Source organism: Pseudonaja textilis, chromosome 8, assembly GCF_049901715.1.
Source record: "Pseudonaja textilis isolate UNSWEBS1 chromosome 8, rPseTex1.2, whole genome shotgun sequence".
Lineage (NCBI taxonomy): Eukaryota > Metazoa > Chordata > Lepidosauria > Squamata > Elapidae > Pseudonaja > Pseudonaja textilis.
The window spans coordinates 470140-491634 of NC_141997.1; the positions used below are offsets into that span (position 1 = coordinate 470140).

At 40.9% G+C, this 21495-nt stretch overlaps 1 protein-coding gene across 7 annotated transcripts in view; it reads left to right on the top strand.

Moving 5' to 3' along the window:
- DMD (dystrophin) overlaps window positions 1-21495 on the top strand; it is a 1342375-nt gene that overhangs the window by 178269 nt on the left and 1142611 nt on the right. For all 7 annotated transcript variants that reach the window (XM_087938163.1, XM_087938162.1, XM_087938165.1 and 4 more), the window contains exons 6-7: window positions 6067-6239; window positions 14382-14500. In XM_087938163.1, coding sequence (XP_087794289.1) covers window positions 6067-6239; window positions 14382-14500 — 292 coding nt within the window. The remainder of the gene's footprint in view (window positions 1-6066; window positions 6240-14381; window positions 14501-21495) is intronic.

Genomic DNA, 21495 nt, shown 5'->3' on the forward strand with positions numbered 1-21495 from the left:
AATAGTCAACACTCCAGAAGATAGGCTTAAAATGCAGAAGGATCTTGACAGACTTGAACATAGGGCGTTATCCGGGGGTGGGCAAACTACGGCCCACGGGCCGCATCCGGCCCGTTGGTCAGTCCAATCCGGCCCGCCTCTGAAAAAAAATCAGTGGGCGTGGCGTATTGCCATGCGCCGCGTGGCCCCCAAAGCTGCAAAACAGTGCGGAGCACTCTCGGGGTAGGAAAGAAAAGAAGAACTTTGCAAAGGCCTTGGCTGGGAGTTCGAAATCACCTTCGAGTGCGACCTCTCCGAAGGTGAGTCCCCGCCAATCCCCCTTTTTTTTCTGGGGCTTTCAGGCTTAAACTTTGCAAAGGCAAAGTTTGCAGGCGGGAGCGTCTTCCTGCCGAGGAGAGGGAAGGGTTCTGCCCGGCGGGCGGGTGGGCTGCTTGGAGCGGGCTGCTTGGAGCCACCTAAAGCTAGGCTGCTGCTGGTGGAGCCTTGCCCTGCCTTGGTGCCCAGTTTCCCGGCTCAGCGGTCCTGCTCAGGCAGCACTTTAAAAGCCGCCCTCCTCGCGTATGTGCCCGATGAGCCGCTCACCACGACGGCGGCTCCCAGCAACTTGCGGCGTCCTTTTTCCTCGCAGGTGCTCACACCTGGCCCCGAGCCGTGCACGGAGGGGAAAGCCGGAGCGCTGTTGGGTCGCCTCCTCCAAGCAGCCCGCCCAACCTCCGGGCAGAACCTTCCGGCTCCTCGGCGGGAAGCGCCCGCCTGCAAACTTTGCCTGTCCAAAGTTTAAGCCTGGAAGCCCGAAACCCGAGCAACTTCCGGCAACTTTCGGCTTCCTTTCAACTCTCAGGTGCTCGCGCCTGGCCCCGAGCACGTGCGGGCGGAGGGGAAGCCCGGAGTGCTGCCAGGTCGCCTCCTCCAAGCAGCCTGCCCGCCCTTCGGGCAGAACCCTTCCCGCTCCTCAGCGGGAAGACACTCTCGCCTGCAAACTTTGCCTGTGCAAAGTTTAAGCCTGGAAGCCCCGAGCAACTTCCCAGCAACTTGCAGCTTCCTTTTTCCTCGCGGGCACTCACGCCTGGCCCCGAGCCGCGCGGCAGAGGTGAAGCCCGGCGGGTGGGCAGGCTGCTTGGAGGAGGCGACCTGGCGGCGCTCCGGGTTTCCCCTCCGCCGCGCGGCTCAGGGCCAGGTGCGAGCACCTGAGAGTTGAAAGGAAGCCGAAAGTTGCCGGGAAGTTGCTCGGGCTCGGGCTTCAGGCTTAAACTTTGCACAGGCAAAGTTTGCAGGTGGGAGCGTCTTCCTGCCAAGGAGTGGAAGGGTTCTGCCCGGGCGGGCGGGCGGGCTGCTTGGAGGAGGCGACTCCGGCGGCGTCCGGGCTTCCCTCTGCCACGCGGCTCGGGGCTAGGTGCGAGCACTCGAGAGGAAAAAGCAAGCCACAAGTTGCTGGGAAGTTGCTCGGGTGCTGGGAACCGCCGTCGTGGTGAGCGGCTCGTCGCGCTGCACGCGAGGAGGAGGGCTTTTAAAGTGCTGCCCGAGCAGGACTGCCGAGCCGGGAAACGGGCACCAAGGCAGGGCAAGGCTCCACCAGCAGCAGCCTAGCTTTAGGTGGGCTTGGATGCCCCTGAGCGCGGGTTTGCTGTTTGTTGTCTCCTGGGACTCGCGTTTGGAAAGCGTGGAAAGTAGTAGCAGGAGCAGCCACGGTGTTATTTTTTCTCTTTATATAATATATATATACATTATATATATAATATATATATAATATATATATCTATATTATAAAGGGCTTATTATAATGCAGCAAATTATATATAAGAATATTATATATATATATAGTATTCTTATATATAATTTGCTGCATTTTATAATGGGCCCTTTATAATGGCCTTAGTATAAAATTGGTTTGGCCCTCGAACGCAGATCTGATTTTCCATGTGGCCCCCGACAGAAATTAATTGCCCATCCCTGCCGTTATCTAACAAAATGAAATTCAATGGTGAAAAAAGTAAGGTTCTGTATTTAGGCAAGAAAAACAAAATGCACAGGTACAGTGGTATGTGGTACCTTGCTCAACAGTAGTAACTGTGAGAGGGATCTTGGTGTCCTAGCGGACAGCCATTTAAATATGAGCCAGCAGTGCGCAGCAGCTGCCAAAAAAGCCAACAGTTTTAGGCTGCATAAATGGGGGGTGGGGGGTGGGGGTAGAATCAAGATCACATGAAGTATTAATACCATTTTATAATGCTTTGGTAAGGCCACACTTGGAATACTGCATCCAGTTTTGGTCACCACGATGTAAAAAAGGTTGTGGAGACTCTAGAAAGAGTGCAGAGAAGAGCAACAAAGATGATTAGGGGACTGGAGGCTAAAACATATTAAGAATGGTTGCAGGAACTGTGTATGTCTAGTTTGATGAAAAGAAGGACTAGGGGTGACATGATAGCAGTGTTCCAATATCTCTGGAACGGCCACAAAGAAGAGGGGGTCAAGCTATTCTCCAAAGCACCTGAGGGTAGGACAAGGAGCAATGGGTGGAGCAATTCAAGGAGAGAAGCAACTTACAACTAAGGAGAAATTTCCTGACAGTTAAACAATTAATCAGTGGAACAACTTTCCTCCAGAAGTTGTGAATGCTCCAACACTGTGGGAGAGCATCATTTATTTTTCTAATAATATAACCACTTTGGTATATCTGCATCAATAGATCTCCAGGCCAGATGACAAAACCATGTCTTCAGGTTCTTCTGGAGCCAGTCTAACTTCAGAATAATGATGTTCCAAAGAAAGGAAGCTCTGGCAGAAAAAGCTCTTATCCTCCATCCTTTTAGATTATGTTGTGGATATCCTTTCTGCCAGATGTGATGGGATGTGTAGATGTAAATGGGGAGAAATTCATCAAGTAACCCAGGCCAATGCTTTATAGGATTTATAGTTCATTACTAGCACCTCACATTGAACCCAGAAGCAAACTAATCAGAAATGTAGCTCACAGAGCAGAGTATAATGTGGCTGATTCCTATTGCACGTGGCTGGCTGCACTGCCTCATTTTGTATCAGTTGAAGCTTCTGGATACAATTCAAGGGCAAACCCTTGTAGAGCACATTACAGTAATCCATGCAGGTATGCAAGGCATTAGTGACTTATGTAGTGCCTCCATACCCAGAAATTGTTTCCTCTGGTGCACAACCTGAAATTGCTCAAAAGCCTTCCTAGCCATAAGTACTACTTTTTCTTTTGTGAGAGCAATTGTGAGATAAAAAGGATTGTCAAATTGAGAACTAGGTCTGTCTGGAGCAGTGCCACCTCATTCAGAACCAGAGATGGTGAATTCTCAGAAACTAGTGGCCCTAAAGCTAATATGACTTTTTCCAGCAGTTTCATGGAGTTCTTAAACATAAGCGTGGCATCATGCAAATCTTGTGGCATCATGCAAAGTAGGGGTTGAGACCTCTCATTCCAGATCAACACTGACTAGAGCTGGCTGCAAATGAATGAACAGCGCTTTACAATATGGATATTGTGGATAGAAATAATAAACTGACCCTAGGATTGGTTGGAATATAGTTTTCCACTGGAATATAATTTTTGAATATATGGTTAATAATCAAATGACAGTAAAGTAACTATTGAGTATAGACTTGCAGCAGAATGTTGATGAAACAAGGAATTTGGACTCCATACTGCTATATTAAGGAATATACAAACATAAAATATCAGTTTTCTTTTTTACTTGTATTAATTCCAACTTGAGAATTACTGCAATGTAAGGTGCAAAAAAGCAGTTCACCAAAGAGCAAAGTTGAGACATTCTCTAGTGAAATAGGATGTTTAGGCATTGGCCTTGGCCGTGCCTTCTTCAGCCCAGCTACCCACCTCAGCTTATTTACAGCCAGCTTTCCTCCTCTTCAGCCATTTTCCATGGCCAATGGGCTCCAGGCCCTCTAACCCTTGCCCTTTGTCCCTGCCCATTAGCCCAGAGAGTGTTTGACCCGGGCCTTGGGCTGCATGGGACAAATAGCCCCTAACCAATCAGATGGTGGGCAGCAGCAATGGCGCTGGGGAGGTAACCAAGGGGACTGTTGGGGAGTGGGCAGCGTGCAATACAATCTGTAGCAGGCAGGGGGAGAGAGCAAGAGCTGTGGTGGCACATAGCTGCTGGCATTGGGAGGGAAGGTGATGGTGCACGGCTTCCCATTTTGACCACCATCCATTGCTTCTGCCCCTGTACTCCAGCCTAACACTGAACAGGCAGTTCAGCTTGTTCCCAACCACGAACCGTCACCTTTCCCCCTGCAATGCCAGGAGCTGCGTGCCATCACCTTTCGCCCAATGCCAGCAGTGTATGATGTCACCTTCCCCCAATGCCAACAACCACACGTGTCACCGCAGCTGTCTCCCCCAGCTACTAATGATTGTATTGCATGCTGCCTCTCCATGGTCCCTTCAGTCACCCCTCCCCGTGCCATTTCTGCTGCCCACCACCTAACTGGCTGGGAGCTATTTGTCCTGTGCAACCAAAGGCATGGGTGAATGAGCAGGGAGGAAGGGGTGAAGGGCCAGGGGCCCATTGGTCATGGAGAACAGCCTGGGCAGGGCCATTGGAGAAAGAAAGCTGTGTATGAATATGCTGAAGCGGGTGGCTGGGGATGAAGGGGGCACAGCCAAGGGTGGTACCTAAACATCCTAGATCCTTCTATAGAACCGTCATTCTTATGTACCTCATAAATTATTAAACATATGGCAAATAATCAAATATATGGGAAGAAGTAATTTAATGAAAATCCATTGTTATGATTTGTCTATTTCACTTTTTATTACTACTTGCATCAGGGCTCTGGCTCCCAACATATCAATCAAATGTATTTTTTTAAAAAACCAAAGTTCTATATCACTCCTAAAACAAACAAAAGCCTCATGAAAAGAAAAACAAAATTATTTCACTTCTTAAGACTATACTTCATTCACATGATAAGTCTCAGCATTTTATTTTCTAACTAATATGATAGTTTTAAGAGCCATAATAATATGGCTGCTTCGCTAGAAATAAATCTTGATGTTTCCTTCCTATTCCTCTGTAACTCTCCAACATATTAATAGCCCCTAGATGTAAGGGTATATGTAGGATTATTTTCATGTTATAGCATTATGTTCCTTGATATATGAAACCCAAACTTTAAGTTCCACAAATTAAAAAGCAATTTCCTCATGATCAATTAGTAGATCTTGAGCAAGGGATGCAATATTGATCCATAATTTATTCTAGGGGTGGGCTTCAAAATTTTTAGCAATGGGTTCTCTGCGCGGTTGCTAGGTGGGCATGACCATGGTAAGTGTGGCTGACCTCCTGCACCACACGGGGGGGGATGTTTTTGCACTCCCTGGGCCCCAGAGGCTTTCCTTAAACCTCTGGGAGGGTGAAAATGGCTTCCCCAGGCTCTGGAGGCTCTCTGGAAGCTGGAAATGGACCTATTTCTGACCTTCCGCGAGGCCTGTTTTTTGCCTTCCCTGAGCCTCCCCGCCCTGCACTTTACCTATATCCAAAATGGGCCGCGTGCGGATTCCTGGGAGGGGAGGGGCAGGGTGGGCAGGGGCAGCCAGTAGTGGGATTTGGGGGTTCTCCAAACTGTGCAGAATCGTAGCTAGAGGAGCTCCTGAACCACTGTGAACCCCCAGCAGCTCACCCCTGATTTATCCCCAACAACACTTTCTAGAGCATTCAAAGCTCAAACTCTTGAATACATTTTTGAAAGGCACACATTTGTTATTGCTGAACACAAAATTACTCCAAGTTTCTCTTACTAGACCCATGTCTATATATTGCATTGATTCATCAAATATACTGAAATTAAAACATGTTTATATCTGCAACTTAGAGTTTTACTGCACTAAAATGTCTAGAAATAATGACTTTTATTTCAGTTTGCCAGATTGTCAGTTGAGAGCATTAGGCCTTATGAATAATTGGGATGAACCCCCCACCCCCACTAAAATGAAATTGAAAAAGCTGGGTTTATAGAAGGGAAGTGAGTTGACCTCATAAACAAATATAGCTAATGTTGAAATTCTGTGTTGTAAACTAGGTAAAAAATGTTATGAAAAGCATCATGGCTGGACTGCAACAAACAAACAGTGAAAAGATCTTGTTAAGCTGGGTTCGTCAATCAACACAGAACTATCCACAGGTCAATGTTTTTAATTTCACCAATAGCTGGTCTGATGGTTTGGCTTTTAATGCACTCATACACAGTCACAGGTAGGAAAATTATTATAAGTTCACTAATAAATAAGCATTTTTTCTTATGACTGTCTGTCTCTGTCTCTTTTTGTCCCTTTTTGTGGTGTGTATGTGGTGTGTATACACTGTTAAAATACAAAGTATCCAGCATAAATGCCCTGGTTCATAACAAAAACTAATAAAGGCGTGATTTTTTTAACAGCAGTTGCTGTACGACTGAATTGATTCACTTTTCTGGAAACTGAAATCAGATCATTTAGTACAAAATACACAGTCCCTGATGGAGTTTACCTGTGTGGATTATAGTTAGTGAAGAATTAGCTTCAGTCTGTAAGAAGGATGGGTATGTGTAGTTTCGGGATCCAAATATATACATAAAACCTTTAAAATAGAAAATAGTACATTTCTCCATGAATACCTTCAACAGCAAGGATCTTCAGGCTCCTACCCTTGGCTGTGCCTCCTTCTCCTTCAGGCTCCTGCCTCTACCCATTTACCTCCAGCTTTCCTCTTCTGCTGGCCTTCCCCCTGTTATTCTCCTTGATTAATGAGCCACTGCTGCTTCTCCCCTCTGCTCCATACCCTTCAGCACGGCCCATTCACCAAGAAACCATTTGTCCAAGCCCTTTGGCTGCACGGGACAGTTAGCTGCCAGCCAATTGGGTAGCATGCAGAAGTCATGATGTTGCAGGACAGCTTGCGATAATTGATAGCAGGAGCTGTGTAGCTATGGTGGGGAGCACAGGACAACAGTGGTGGCCTGGCTTCTAGGGTGGGGGGAAACAGCAGCCCAAGTTTAGAATCAAGTGTATGGGGGGGAAACAGCAGCCCAACTGCAGGATCAGGTTTGGCACGGGGGGAGCAGCAGTCCAATGACAAAATCAGGTGTGTGGCAGAACAGCAACCCAACTGTAGGATCAGGTATGAGGTGAGGGGAAACAGAATATTAGTTTATTTGATTATTTTCTCTCATCTGCAAAAGGGGACTGTTTTATCTCCCCACCCTCAAAGTTCCCATTTTGTCTGCATATCTTAATGTCAAGATATGCAAATTGAGGTTCCTACAAAAGACTTTGAGTTGCATGGAATGATGGAGGCTGTTTGAAGACCGAAAGGAAAATCCTTTGTAGCACCTTTATTTTTGCCTGAGGCATTTACATTGCTCTGGCTTTGATTTGCCTCCCCTTTACATTTAACAACCTGTATTTTCTCAATAAACAAATGTTGCATCTAAACAGTTAAAATAGCACTTCAAGAGAATTTAAGACACCAGATTTCTTCCTAATTATCCACACCTATAAAGGATTTTCCTTCCTATCTTCAAACACTCTCCATCATTCCATATATAACTTAAACCACCACCAAACACTGACATGGGAAGCCAATAAAATATTGTATGTTGCATAGTCTTCCATAGGAACCTCAATTTGCATATCTTGACATCAAGATATACAGAGGAAATGGGAAGTTTGAGGGTGGGGAGATAAAACAACCCCCCTTTGCAGATGAGAGAAAATAATCAAATATTCTGTTTCCCCCCCATCCCACACCTGCTCCTGCAGTTGGGCTGCTGCTCCTCCCACCCCACATCTGATCCTGCAATTCGGCTGCTATTCCCCCACACACCTGATTCTGTCGTTAGGCTGCTGTTCCCCACTCCCCCATATCTGATCCTGCAGTTGGGCTGCTCCCCCCATCCCACACCTGTTCCTGCTATTGAGCTGCTGCACCCCACACACAACCTGACACTGCAGTTGGGCTACTGCACCCCCCACACACACCTGACACTGCAGTTGGGCTGCTGTCCCCACCACCACACACATACCCCTGATCATGCAGTTGGCCTGCTCCCCCCACCCCCCACCTGATCCTGCCTGCCTTATATCAAACGGGGAGTTGGGCTGTTGCTCTCTCTCCACCTCAGAAGATGGGCCACCGCTGTTCTCCTGCACCCCCCACCACAGGCCCTATGATCAGTGATCACACGCTGCCCCCGCAACATCATGACTTCTGCCTACCACCTGATTGGCCGGCAGCTAGCTGCCCCATGCGAACAAAGAGCTGGGACAAATGGTTGTCTGGGCAAAGGGCGATGCCGAAGGGCATGAGGCAGAGGGGCAGAGGCCCAGTCATCAAGGATAATGGCTGGGGATGTGTCAACAGAGGAGGAAAGCTAGAGGTATTGTAAGCACTGGACTTTTCCCCTTCAACTGAAAAGAATGAACTTCTGAAAGCTAGGTACTTCAAAAGGAATTCTTCATTGAAAGGAAGTGATCCCTGTACTAGTCAAAGCAGAATATAAGATGCTTCCAGGCATACAGTAATAGATAAAGGGAGTTAGAACCCCTCCCCTTATTCTGATGTGGATTTACTCAAAGAACCAACATGTTAATTCCCCCCCCCCCTTTTTCTGGGAACTATCTTAGAAGAGTTTCCCAGGGAGTATCTTTCAGAGCTGGAATGTTTATGGTCCCTTCTTCTCTTGCTATCTCTTCAAGAGGTGACAAGTTTCTACACATATGGCTCCAGTCCTCCAGTTGTATATCATGTGCAAGTTATACAGATTCAATATAAGGTTTAAGATATTCAGATTACATAAAAAAGGATTATTTGTAACCCCCCCCCCCCAATCTTCTTCCATTGAAGGATGGCAGATACATGGATCTGACAGGTATATGGACAGAGGCAGAAGCCTCAAGGAGAAGGAGATGCGGCCAAGGATAGGAGCTTAAAGGTCCCATTCCACAGCAGGCCATATTGACACACTAGGTTTAAGTGTTCTAATGTGAAAAGCTACGCAAATGTGATAAGTTATTAGGATATATACATCCATTCATGCAGTGTAATACAGTTGCAAGATTAATAGTAATATCAACAGCCAATCAAAATCTGCTTAACTTTATTCTCTATTCCATGCAACAAAAAACTTAGGCCTCTAAGTAAAATGAATGGTGAAGGCATGTGGTACTCTCTTTTATAGCATACATATCAGCATTAGAAACTTTTAAAGTTAAAATTCTTAACACAACTTAATATCTGATTACTGAAATGTTTACTGTAGTAGGTAAAGAACTGAAAGTAATACATATTGGAAGAAAGACCCAGCAGTTGGAACAATTTCTTTATTAGCAGTAAACAGTTACATAGTATCTACTGAATGGCATGCAGACTGAAAGCTCTTTTTATGAAATTAAAAAGGGGAAACCATGCAGAATCTGATTTATATATGTTATGTAGTTTTAAATTTAAATTATTAATTTTAATGTTTTAGGTAATAAAATGTTAAACATTTAACGGGATTTAAAAAGGGAGATAATTAATGAATATATAACTTAGAGGTGGCACACTTAAACTGATATTTTAGGTGGGAAACCAATTTATAGAAGGAGTGTTATTAATCAGAATTTAAGAGGAATATGCAAATGTGACAGTTAAAAGTACTGAAGTATAATAATTATGAAGTTAATATATGTGAATTAAATAATGAGATAAGCATTTGGAATAATATAATAAATTAGAAAATGCATTGTTAAGATAAGAAATTGAATACAAAAATTGAATATGTAATCATGGTCATATTTGTATGTATATGTGAAACCTGTAATCATGCTGTTCACTAAAAAGAGATGTTAAAATGTGGAAAACTGAATAAAACTTGTTTAAAAAAGAAAAAGATTTAGGTAAAATATCCGTTTGTAGAATTTTATCTGCAAGATTTTTAGAAATCCATATGATATCAATCCTTGAAAAAGCATTTCTGAAAAAAGGTATATTCTCTGGCATAACCTTTTGTTCAGAGTATTGCAGCATAAGCTCAGCACCAGAAAATTAAACACAGATGGCTGAAGCTACATTTAACTTCTTTATAAACACAAAGTAAATTTTACAATATCAGTTATAGATTTCTCCAACATGGAGCAAACTCAAACAGAAGCAGATATGTTACAGGTTCAGAGCAGAACAGCAACTCAGGAGCTCAGAAACACATCAGTTTCACTTTAATTCAGCAGGCAAGCAAGCTAGTTTCTCTTTTACTTTAGAGCTGAGCACAGATAAACCACAGCCAGATTCTCTCTTTAAGTTTCAGCCCTCAACTCAGCTCTCATTAGCTGACCTTGTTACTAAGCTCTATTTCAGTTCATGAATATACTCATACCTTTTTATATCTCCATGAACCTCTTAGTACTAAATTGTCCAGCATCTCAAAAAATGTTTTTGGTACTTTATCGTGGGAGGATTTAATCCCCTTAGTGGATGTTCTATCCAAAGTTGGTGTAGTCACTCCATTACAATCCTCCAACACAAGCCAGTTTCATACTGTAACAATTGAATATCCATTAGATATTTTTTTAAAAAATTTTTTTTCATCATTTGGTCTATACCCTTGATGGCAAACCTATGGTACGCATGTCACAGGTGGCACGCAGAGCCATTTGTCTGGGCACGTGAGCCCCAGCCAAACTTACCTGCACTGCGCATGCACACACCTCCCAGCTGATTTTTGGCCCTTTGAGGTCATTTTCGCCCTCCCAGAGGCTCAAGCCTCTGCAGCCTTAGGAGGCCGAAAAATAGGCTTTCTGGAAATCCTGGAAGTGCCAAAATGGGCCCATTTTTCAGCCTCCCAAGGCTGCAGAGGCTACCTTCAAGCCTCCAGGAGGGTGAAAACAGCCTCCCCTGGGCTCCAGAGGTCCTCTAGAGGCTGAAAACGGGCACTTCCGATATTTCTGTAAAGCCTGTTCTTTGGCCTCCTGAGGCTGCAGAGGTTTTCCTCGAGCCTCCGAGAAGGCAAAAACGGCCTCAAATGGGCCAAAAATCAGCTGGGAGGCATATGCATGCGCAATGCAGGTAAGGGGGTGGGGTGGGGGGTTTGTGCATGCATGCACAGGGGGAACAGGGCGCATTGCATTATGGGTGCCAGCACGCACATGCTTTTGGCACACCACAACAAAAAGGTTCACTATACACTCCAACCACTATTGATTTTATTCCCTTAAATGCAGTTTCTACGACTACAAATCTACTTTATTCATCTGCTATAAGTAGCTTAGATTTGAGTTGAGGTTGTATATAGAGGACAGTTCCATTGATCTTTTTTAAACTAGCAGATATAAATTCCTCCCCTAATCAAGTGCCCTAGTAGCTTGGCTGTCGCATGTTTCTTGATGAGATTAGGTTCAGCAAGACCCCCCTGAAAATAGGGCTATGACCTTGCACCACACCTTATCTGTTAGGGTTACCTATGCTTATTTTGATGGGCTTAGGCCAACATGTCATATCCAGCTAGGGTTATGACCTTGTGAGTCTTGCACCACGTGGGGGTAGATTATGCACATCACATCTGGGGTGGAGGGCTGTGCACATCACTTCCATTTATGGCCATGTTCTGGTGACGTAATCAGCACGTGGCTTTGTTTACTTTGATGATGTCACTGATCAAAAATACCGATAATTTTCATTAAAAAAGATATACACATATTCTACTCACATTTTATTGTCCATTAAGAATGGGTGGTTTTTCCACAATAAATTTTCATGGTTGCCCTGCCCCAGCCAGATTCTCACCCAATTACTTCTTCTTTAAGAAGTAATCTGAGAGCACCCAACTACACAGGGGAGCAAAAGCATTAATTTCAGTGGTGGGATTCAAGTAATTTAACAACCAGTTCTTCCTAGTGACCAGTTGGGTGGGCGTGGATGAGGAGTCATGTGACTGAGTGGGCGTGGCCAACTTAATATCACTCATGAAAATGTGGGGTGGCACAAGCAGGCCGATGCTGCAAAGACAGGGTGATTTCCTATGTACCATTCTGAACCCCTTCCCCTCCACTCTTGGGCTGACAAAATAAAAGTCCATCTAAAGACTGTAACTTCCTGCCAAGCCCACCTGGCACATGCTGGCAAATGGAGGCTAGAGGAAAAAAAAGAGAAAGGCGGACAGAACTCACTCCCTGTTTTTTGCCTCCATTGGACTGTCTGTACTGCACTGGATAGGGGTGGGGAAGTGGGGGGAAAAAGCAAAAAGCCCACTCAGTTTGTACTCACCAGCACAATGGTGAATCTCTCTTCTAGCTCACCTGGTTTGGGAATCGGCAGCTTGAGTCTTAGGCTGCTGCTTTTAAATGTCAGATCAGCCTGCAATAAGGCTAGCCAATCCAGTGGAAGCCCCTGAGGCAGGTTCTTGCCCTGTTATCTGAGAATGGCTTGACCCTGTCGCTCCTGAGAAAGTGAACAGGATCCTAAGGAGTATGCATGCAAGCACCTGTGTTTTAGATCCATGTCCCTCCTGGTTGGTGAAAGCTTCCTGGAAAGTAACAGGCAGGTGGACTCTGGTAGTGATTGTTTCCCTACAGGAGAGAGTAGTGCCCCAGCACTTTAACCCTCTTCTTAAGAAGCCATTGGTGGATTCCAGCCTGTTGGATAATTTTTGACCTCTCTCCAATCTTCCCATTTTGGGGAAGGTTGTTGAGAAGATGATTGCGCCAGCAGTTCCAGAGGTTTCTGAATGAAACTGATTATATAGAATCCTACCAGTCAGGATTCAGGCCTGGATATGGCATTGGTCACATTTTTGGATGATCTCTGGCAGGAGCAGGATGGAGATAGTGCATTCTATTTGACCTCTTGGCAGCTTTAGATACCATCAACAATGGTATTCTTCTGGAGTGGCTTCAGAAGATGGGAGTGGGAGGCCCTGTGCTATCCTGGTTCACTTCCTTTCTCTGTGGCCACCCTCAATCAGTGTTGATAGGAGGGGAGAGTTCCAGCCTTCGCCCACTACTTTGTGGGATTCTGCAGGGCTTGGTACTCTCTCTGCTTCTGTTCAACATTTATATGAAGCTGCTGGGTGAGATCATCCACCATGGACTGAGGTATCATCAATATGCTGATGATACTCAGCTGTATGTCTCAGCCTGTGATGTGTTAAGTTATGCCGTGTCCTCCCTCTTGCCATGCTTGGAGGCTGTTAGGGGCTGGATGGGGAGGAATGGACTGAAACTAAACCCTGGCAAAACTGAGTGGCTCTGGGTTTGAGGTTCTTTGGCCCAGGGAGAATTGCCACCTTTGGTCTTTGGATGAGGTGGCATTACCCCAAACAGACCCTGTGCATAATCTGGGGGTTCTCCTGAACTTGTGACTCCTGCTCAAGGAGGAGCAGGTGGCAGTCATGGCCAGGATGGCCTTTACACAACTGTGGGTTGTGCGCCAGTTACGCCCTTTCCTGGACCAATAATCCCTACTCATGGTCACTCATGCTCTAGTCACTTCCTGTGTTGACTATTGCAATGTACTCTACATGGGGTTACCCTTGAAGAACATCCTGAAGCTTCATTTGGTGCAATATGCAGCAGCCCACATGGTTTTGTGCAGACCTCGGTGTGCACATGTATCACCTCTACTGCGAGAGCTGCAGTGGTTGCTGATTTGCTTCCAGGTGTCTGGAGATCCCGCCAATTAACCCAATTGGCCAAAGTGATCTGTGACACTTGGGGGATGGGATATTTCTTATTTTAATTGTACTGAAACTGCGGGAAAGATTTAGAGCTGCTTTTCCTTTAAAGAAGGCATACTTAGGCTTCTGATCTCCTTCACTTGTGCTTCTATGCCATAAAGCAAAATAACTGAAGAAGGGTCAGTTGAATCTAAAATTATTCTCTGTATGCTGCATTTTATTGCTCCACGATGGACGGTTTTGTGCATCTTTAATATGATTAAAGTTCTTCATAGCCTTGAAAATTCAAATTGATTATTCTTAGTGAAAATATAGTCACAGATTAATACAATTATTTATACTACAACAGCATAATTAACAGCATAAAATTCCATATTGTTTCTCTAAAATAGGATTTCTTCCTACCTTTAAATTGTTTAAACATTTAAGGGATATCATCTGTGTTTTTGGTTTAATATTTAACTTTTATTAGATAACTTTTTGCAAAATATTGTCTGCAGAAGATGCCATTCTTGTTATCTGTAGTTCTCTTAACATTTGGGATTCAGACTCTGTGTGTGTGTGTGTGTGTGTGTGTGTGTGTGTGTGTGTGTAGGGTTGTATACACACATACATATACGTATATGTGTGCATGTATGTATGTATGTATGTATGTATGTATGTATATATATAATTCTGACAGTAATTTTGTGCTTTCTTCTTTTCTCCAGGCCAGATCTCTTCAATTGGGAGATTGTGATTTATCAACAGTCCGCTGTGCAGAGATTAGATCATGCATTCAATATAGCTAAACAATACCTAGGAATTGAGAAACTCCTTGATCCTGAAGGTTTGTGCAAATAGAATTTTATGTATGTACATATTATTTTTTCACATAGAAGGTTTAAAAAAAAATTATATTTTTAAATAGATTTTATATATATTTTGCACCTTCATTTTCAATGTTTTATAATATATGTTTCATTTAGTGCAGTGAGCTTTCAGAATTTAGTTCACTCTTTAGGATAACAAACTTTAAAGGATTGAAAGGACGTGGACTAACATTATAGTCTTACAATTCACTTTTTAAAAATATAGCCAACATGTTATTTTTTATTTATTGTTATCATGCGTCCAACTAAAATAAGTGTTATTCTTCACAGGTTTTTACAAATAGGAATTCTTTCTAAAACTCCTTAACACTTCTAAAATTATGCATTTAAGTAGTGTAGATTGAGTTTCATAAATCTTTATTTTTATACACATTTCACTTTTTCTAGGTCTCATTAAGACATAGAATTTTATAAGTATATATTGGTTTCTTGCTTTCCCCAGGGTTCATGTTTTCCTTATGTGATGCTTATTTAAAAACATTGTGGGTCCAATTTTGTGGAATACAAAATTGAATCCTTATTTTCTGATAAAGCAGAGAAAAATTGTTCTCTGCACATTGCTGGCTATTGTGGATCCAACATTGTTTCAAGCCAAGTATATTTTATGTACTCTCCTTAATATTTTATTTCTAAAAATAAAGATACAAAATCAACAATTACATCTATTTATCTCAAACTTTCATTTTTTAGATTGAAATACAAACAGGGAAATTTTGACAAAATTTAGAAAGTAAAAAAGCCAAATACCCATTCTTGAATTTTTGAGTCATAAATCCAAGGTACAGAAAGCTTCAGATTCTCCAATCATATTTTTGATTTGGTATGAAGTCACATTGAGCAGATTCAAAAGGTCAAACCTAATTAAAACTGTTTATAAATTAAGCCTAAGCAAAATGTTGAGGTCTGTGTATACTTTTATATTTTTCTTAATAATAGTAGTGGTACGATTCTAAAAATAAAAGAATCACACATATATTTGAACTTTTCTTGACTTTTATCCAGATATTCAGAGTATTTTACAAAAAAATGGCATGTTTTCTTTGTCTCAATACTGACATAAGATTTTCAGCTGCTTAAAGAATTGTATTCACCATGCTATACATTTTGTGGTGTTACATTTTTTAATATGTGTTGCTTAACAACCACAATGTTGAGAGATGGTAGATGGAGCCAGCCTTTTGGCATGACAGTATGAGGTATTATAACCATTAAAGTTATCATAATATTTTCAGTATGAAAGGAAGTAGTTACATTCTTACATTCATAAAATCTAGCCATAATTATAGAATAGAATAGCATACTCTTATTCAGTAATAGTTTTAGCTTAGGATCTTGGAAAGTAAGCATTTATGGCACCTGTGAGATGAGACTAGGTATTTTGGAGGACACATGGAGTTCATTTTTGGCATGTCCTAACTTCAGACATACTTACCTTTTTATGAGCTTGATGAGCATCATCTAATGCTTTACAAATAACCAGCCAGGTAAGCTGGAGTTGAATTATCTGCTCTGTTAATGATGGAACATTGGATTTCTCCTGTGATAGCTCTGGGATTGGTACAAAATCCTGACCCATAGCTACCTTGAATGGGTGCTACTGTGAACAGAGTTATTCTAAGCCACCTCTGCAAAAGACAGTAGGTCAGGCCAATTATCCTGTTGATAATTGATATAAATCTAAGATATTGTTCCAATACTGAGTTCGTTCTCTCACAAGCCCCATTGGTTTGTGGGTGATGGGCTAAGCCCAAGAATTCCAAGAATTCCGTCCAGAAGTTTGAAGTAAATTGGACCCCCCCATCTGAAATTATCCATTCAGGAACACCATGTAGATAAACATGTAAGATAAACAGTTTAGCCAAAGCTTTTGCAGAAGGGATTTTTGCACAAGGTATGAAATGTACCTGCTTGGAAAATAGGTCAGTAACCATCCAAATGACTGTATTTCCCCCACTCTCAGGCAATTCCACAATAAAGTCCATAGAAATTTCCTTCCATGGGGCAGTTGGCCTACCTACATGTTGTAGTAGACTGGCAGGTTTTCCAGGAGGCCATTTGGCCAAAGCACGAACAGGACAACTAGCTACATAGGTTTCTATGTCTTTTTTCAAAGATGGCCACCAAAACTGCCGTTTTCACAAAGCCCAAATGTCCTGCAGCTTTCAAATCATGGGCTTGTTTTAAGATGGCCTCCCTAAGGTTAGCTGGGACATATAATTTGCCCCCCACCCATTCCAGACCATCATGACTAATACAATCATTTCAGTGGGCTAAAAACCAATCATCCATTTTCCTTTAACTGTACAGTTAGATCATTTGAAAGGTTAACATCCTCTTTTTTCTCAGCTCTGGTGACCAGAGCAGCCAGTTGCTTTGTAGGAACAATAGGACAGATCATTTCTGGGCAGACACAGTTATATTGGGGCAATCTAGATAGAGCGTCAGCCATGAAAATGTTTTCCCCCAGCAGGTACTTTAATGAAAAATTAAACCACTTAAAATATTGTGCCCCATGAATTTGCTTGGGAGACAATTTTCAAGGGGTTTTCAGGACCTCTAGGTTTTTATGATCCATCCACACCTCAAAGTGGTGTTTTGCTCCTTTGAGAAAATGCCTCCAAGTTAATAATGCCCATCGGACAGCAAATGCTTCTTTTTCCCAAATGCTTCTTTTTCATCCACTATCAAGTCCTTCCCAGATGGTTTGTAATGGCCATAGTCTGACTTCCTCACTATTGTTGTTAGAGAAATCAATGTAATGACAAATAGTAGTGGTGTTAGCGCAGGAGTGTCAAACTTGCATTGTCATCATCACAAGATGTATTGGGACTTTCCCCCCTTTGCTAAACTGAGTGGACAGTACATGACACATCCAGCCTGCAGGCTGGGATGTGACAGTCCTGTGTTAGTGAGTCTCCTTGAAATATTTATTTCTTGATATTAACCTCTTCTAGTCTATCACAATTGACCAGCAACTCTGTCTTCCATTGTGCCATTGATCATTATACAAGCCTGTTTCTATTGATTCTTGTTATTTCTAGGCATTTGATTATCCAATTGTGGCAGGGAGTGAAATATCTCCTTGTAATCACTCAAAACTACATTCAAGTTAGTCTTCCTCCTCTTGAAGTTTTCCAAAATCAACTTGCCAATTAGGGGCTGAATTTTTATTACTCTGCTGTTTGGGCAGTTTCCTTTCTGCTCAAGTGGAAAGAGCTTATTTTCAACTAGATCTGTTGGATTGCATCTGCATCACCTAGCAATTTGTAAGTTATTTAGTAAGTGGTAATTGGACTCTAGTTCTTGGTGCTATTCCTTTTGTTGTATCTTTCATTATCAGGTGGATTATGCCAGATGTTTAATCAATCTTCAATTTCACCTCCTAACAATATATTAACTGTTTGCCAATGAGTGACTGTAGACCAGTCAGATGTTTCAACCAAAAAAATACAGTTCATCTGGTGCTAAGCGGTTACTGATCTTTTAGATCCTTTCCCATCATTTCTATGGTTATTACAAGATATTTTATGTCATCTTCTTTATTATTATCCACTTCCTTTATCCAAGTTGCATTCTTTCTTTAAAAAAAACAAATTGTATTAATTTTACAATTAAAAACAAATCAACAACACATACACAAATAGAAGAGCGAAAAAAAGGAAAGGAAAAAAAAATAAAAAAGAAAGGAGAAAAAAGAAAGGAGAAAAAAGAAAAAAGAACACTTAAAAACATTCTCATTTTTGACAGTTTGTAAGATCTTTTCTCTTCTTGATTTATGCCATATACGCACACCTCATCCATAAATATGTTTATATATCACTCATATAAATTTGTCCTATTCTTTTTTTACCTAAAAAGATATGTCTTTGGTCTAACCAAAGAAATACCAGCAATTCCAATTGTTATAGTATATTGAAGAATCTTTATTTTTTAAGGCTAGAGTTAGTTTGTCCATTTCTGCACAATCTGAGATTTTTTGGATGATCATCTGTTCTGTAGGTATGTGAGGTAACTTCCAACATTGAGCAAACGCTAGTCTGGCCGCTGTTAATATGTGTATTGTTATGTATTTCACTTTTTTAGGTAGCTGTTTATCGAAAATCCCTAACAGGAAGAACTCTGGTTTATACTCAATCTGTTCTTTTGTTATATCTTCCAGCCAATTTCTAATTCTCTGCCAGTATTTTTGGGTTTCTTTACAGGACCACCACATATGAAAAAAGGTTCCATCTATTCTTTTACATTTCCAACATTTCGGACTCAAGTTGGGGCGCATCTTCGCTAATCACGAGGGGGGAAGGTGCCATCTGTAAAACATTTTATAAGCGTTTTCTTTATGTGCTGCCGATTTTGTGATCTTATTGTTTCTACTCCAGATCTTTTCCCATTCTATTAATGTGATACTCCGTCCTATGTTCCTACTCCAGGCTATCATATTCCCTTTAACTGTCTCTTCTTCTAACTCTACTTCTAATAGATAGTTGTAAAATTTAGTTGTAAAATTTAGTTATATTTTTCTTATCTGATCCTAGTAAAATTTTGTCTAATTGCTGGAGTTTGTTGTTGATTCCAAATTCTTTCCTATCCTGCTTGTATCTACTATGAATTTGGAGATATACCCACTGATTGATTTTAAATCCCCGCTCTTGCAGCTCTAGTCGCGATTTTAAATTTCCTTGTGCATCCAATAAATCTTTATATTTAATCATTTTGGTGATGTCCAAATTATTTGGGTGAATCATCGCCTCCATTGTCGATAACCAAATCGGTACTTTTAGGTAGTGTTTTTTCCGTATTTTTTTCCAATTGGTTAATAGTGAATCTCTAATTAAATGTCTATGGAAATATGTCTAATTAACTTTCCCTAACTCCCATAAAAAGGCATGCCACCCCCCTCTGTGCAAATCGTGGCCTTCTAACAATAATGTTCTCTTATTGATTAAATTCACCCAATCTTTTAACCATACTAGAGAGGCTGCCATATAATATAATTCCCAATTTGGAAGTGCCAACCCTCCCCTGCTCTTCAAATCCTGCATTGCCTTTAAATTTATTCTAGATTTTTTTCCCTTGCCAAATAAATTTAACAGTTATTTTGTTAAGTTCTTTGAAAAATTTTCTGTGTAGTTTAATTGGAATCATCTGAAATAAGTATAAAAATTTAGGGAGAATATTCATTTTAATAGAAGCAATCCTGCCCAATAAAGAATAAAGAAAGTTGCAGCCTGCTCCATAATTCTAGATCTTTCTTTACTTGTTGCAACAATTTGTCATAGTTATTCTCCTTAAGTGTTTTGCAATGTGGTGTTAGCCATATTCCTAAATATTTAACTTTCTTTGTCACCTGTATTCCCATGACTTTTTCTAAATCTTTTTACTATTGTTCTGTTAAATTTTTAGTCATTAGTTTTGTTTTCTTCCTATTAATTTTAAGTCCTGCTACCACACCGAATTGTTCTAGTTCATTTATCCATTTTTGTCCTCTTTCTATTGGTTCCTCCATAAAAAACCCCATATCATCGGCAAATGCTTGCAGTTTGTATTCTTCTTTCTTAATCTTTAATCCTTTAATCTCTGGGTTTTGTCTAATTCGTGTTAATAATGTTTCTAGAGAGAATATGAAGAGCAGGGGTGAGAGTGGGCAACCTTGTATAACTCCTTTTTCTATTTTTATTCCCCATTTATTATATTATCCTGCTGTGTATCATAAATTGCTGTTATGATGTTTTCAAATTTAGTGCCTAAATTCATATTATAAATTTTTTGAATTAGAAATTGCCAATTTAAATTATCAAATGCCTTTTCTGCATCTACAAACATAAGTGCAGTTTGTTTTTCATAAACTTCTAAAACATCTACTACTGTTCTTGAATTATTCCTTATCTGTCTAGTTGGGAGAAATCCATTTTGGGCTTCATGTATATACAAATTTAAAATTCGTTTTAATCTGTTAGCTATGATGGAGGTAAATATTTTGTAGTCAGTGTTTAGGAGTGAAATTGGTCTGTAGTTGTTAATATATCTAAGATAAGATTCCTTCTTTGGGATCAGCGAAATCAGTGCTCCCCTCCATGAGTCCGGCATCTTGGCTGCCAATAAGACATCGTTAAACACTTCCCTCATAAGAGGTCCAATTTGCTCCGCAATTGCCTTATATAATTCTCCCGGGATCCCATCTAACCCCGGAGCTTTATTATTTCCCTGATTCTCTATTTTTGATTTCAGTTCGGACCACATAATATCTTTATTTAATAATTCTATCAATTCTTCCCCGATTACTTTATCTTTCATTTCATCTAAGTAATTTCTTATTCTATCCTCATTAACTTCTTCCTTTTTGTATAACTCTTCAAAGTATTTGTGTGCAATGTCTTTTTTCTTTTCTATCTCTTGTTGTATGTCGCCCTTCTTGTCTATTAATTGGTAAATCTTTTTTTTCTTTTTTTTAATTTATAAGATAGTTGCATTCTTTTTTTTTTTGAAAAAAGTTTTATTGACTTTAACAACAAACAAAAACACATAAAACATGAAACATAAAATATAAAAGCATCATCCTCCTTCATAAATTTACAGATAGTGTATCGGTTGGTTTACCACTTTTTTTGTGCATTCATTTCATAGTCTCCATTGTAGTTATATTACATAATAACTCATATTATCAATCAACAATTATATAGCCTGATATAATTACTAAACAATCATTTGACTATAATTTTGTTAATTCATACGAGATAACTATAATTTACTTAATTTATTTTACAACGAATCATAAAGTCATACCAAGTTTATCTTAATAAAATTTTGTAAAGATAGTATCAAAGAAAAAGAAGAAAAAGGAAGTATATATTCATTATATCCTAAGTTTCTAAATATTCTATTATTATATTTTATTATCTAGCCATTGATAGAAAAGGTCCCAAACTTCATAGAATTGTTTATCTTCTTGTTCTCT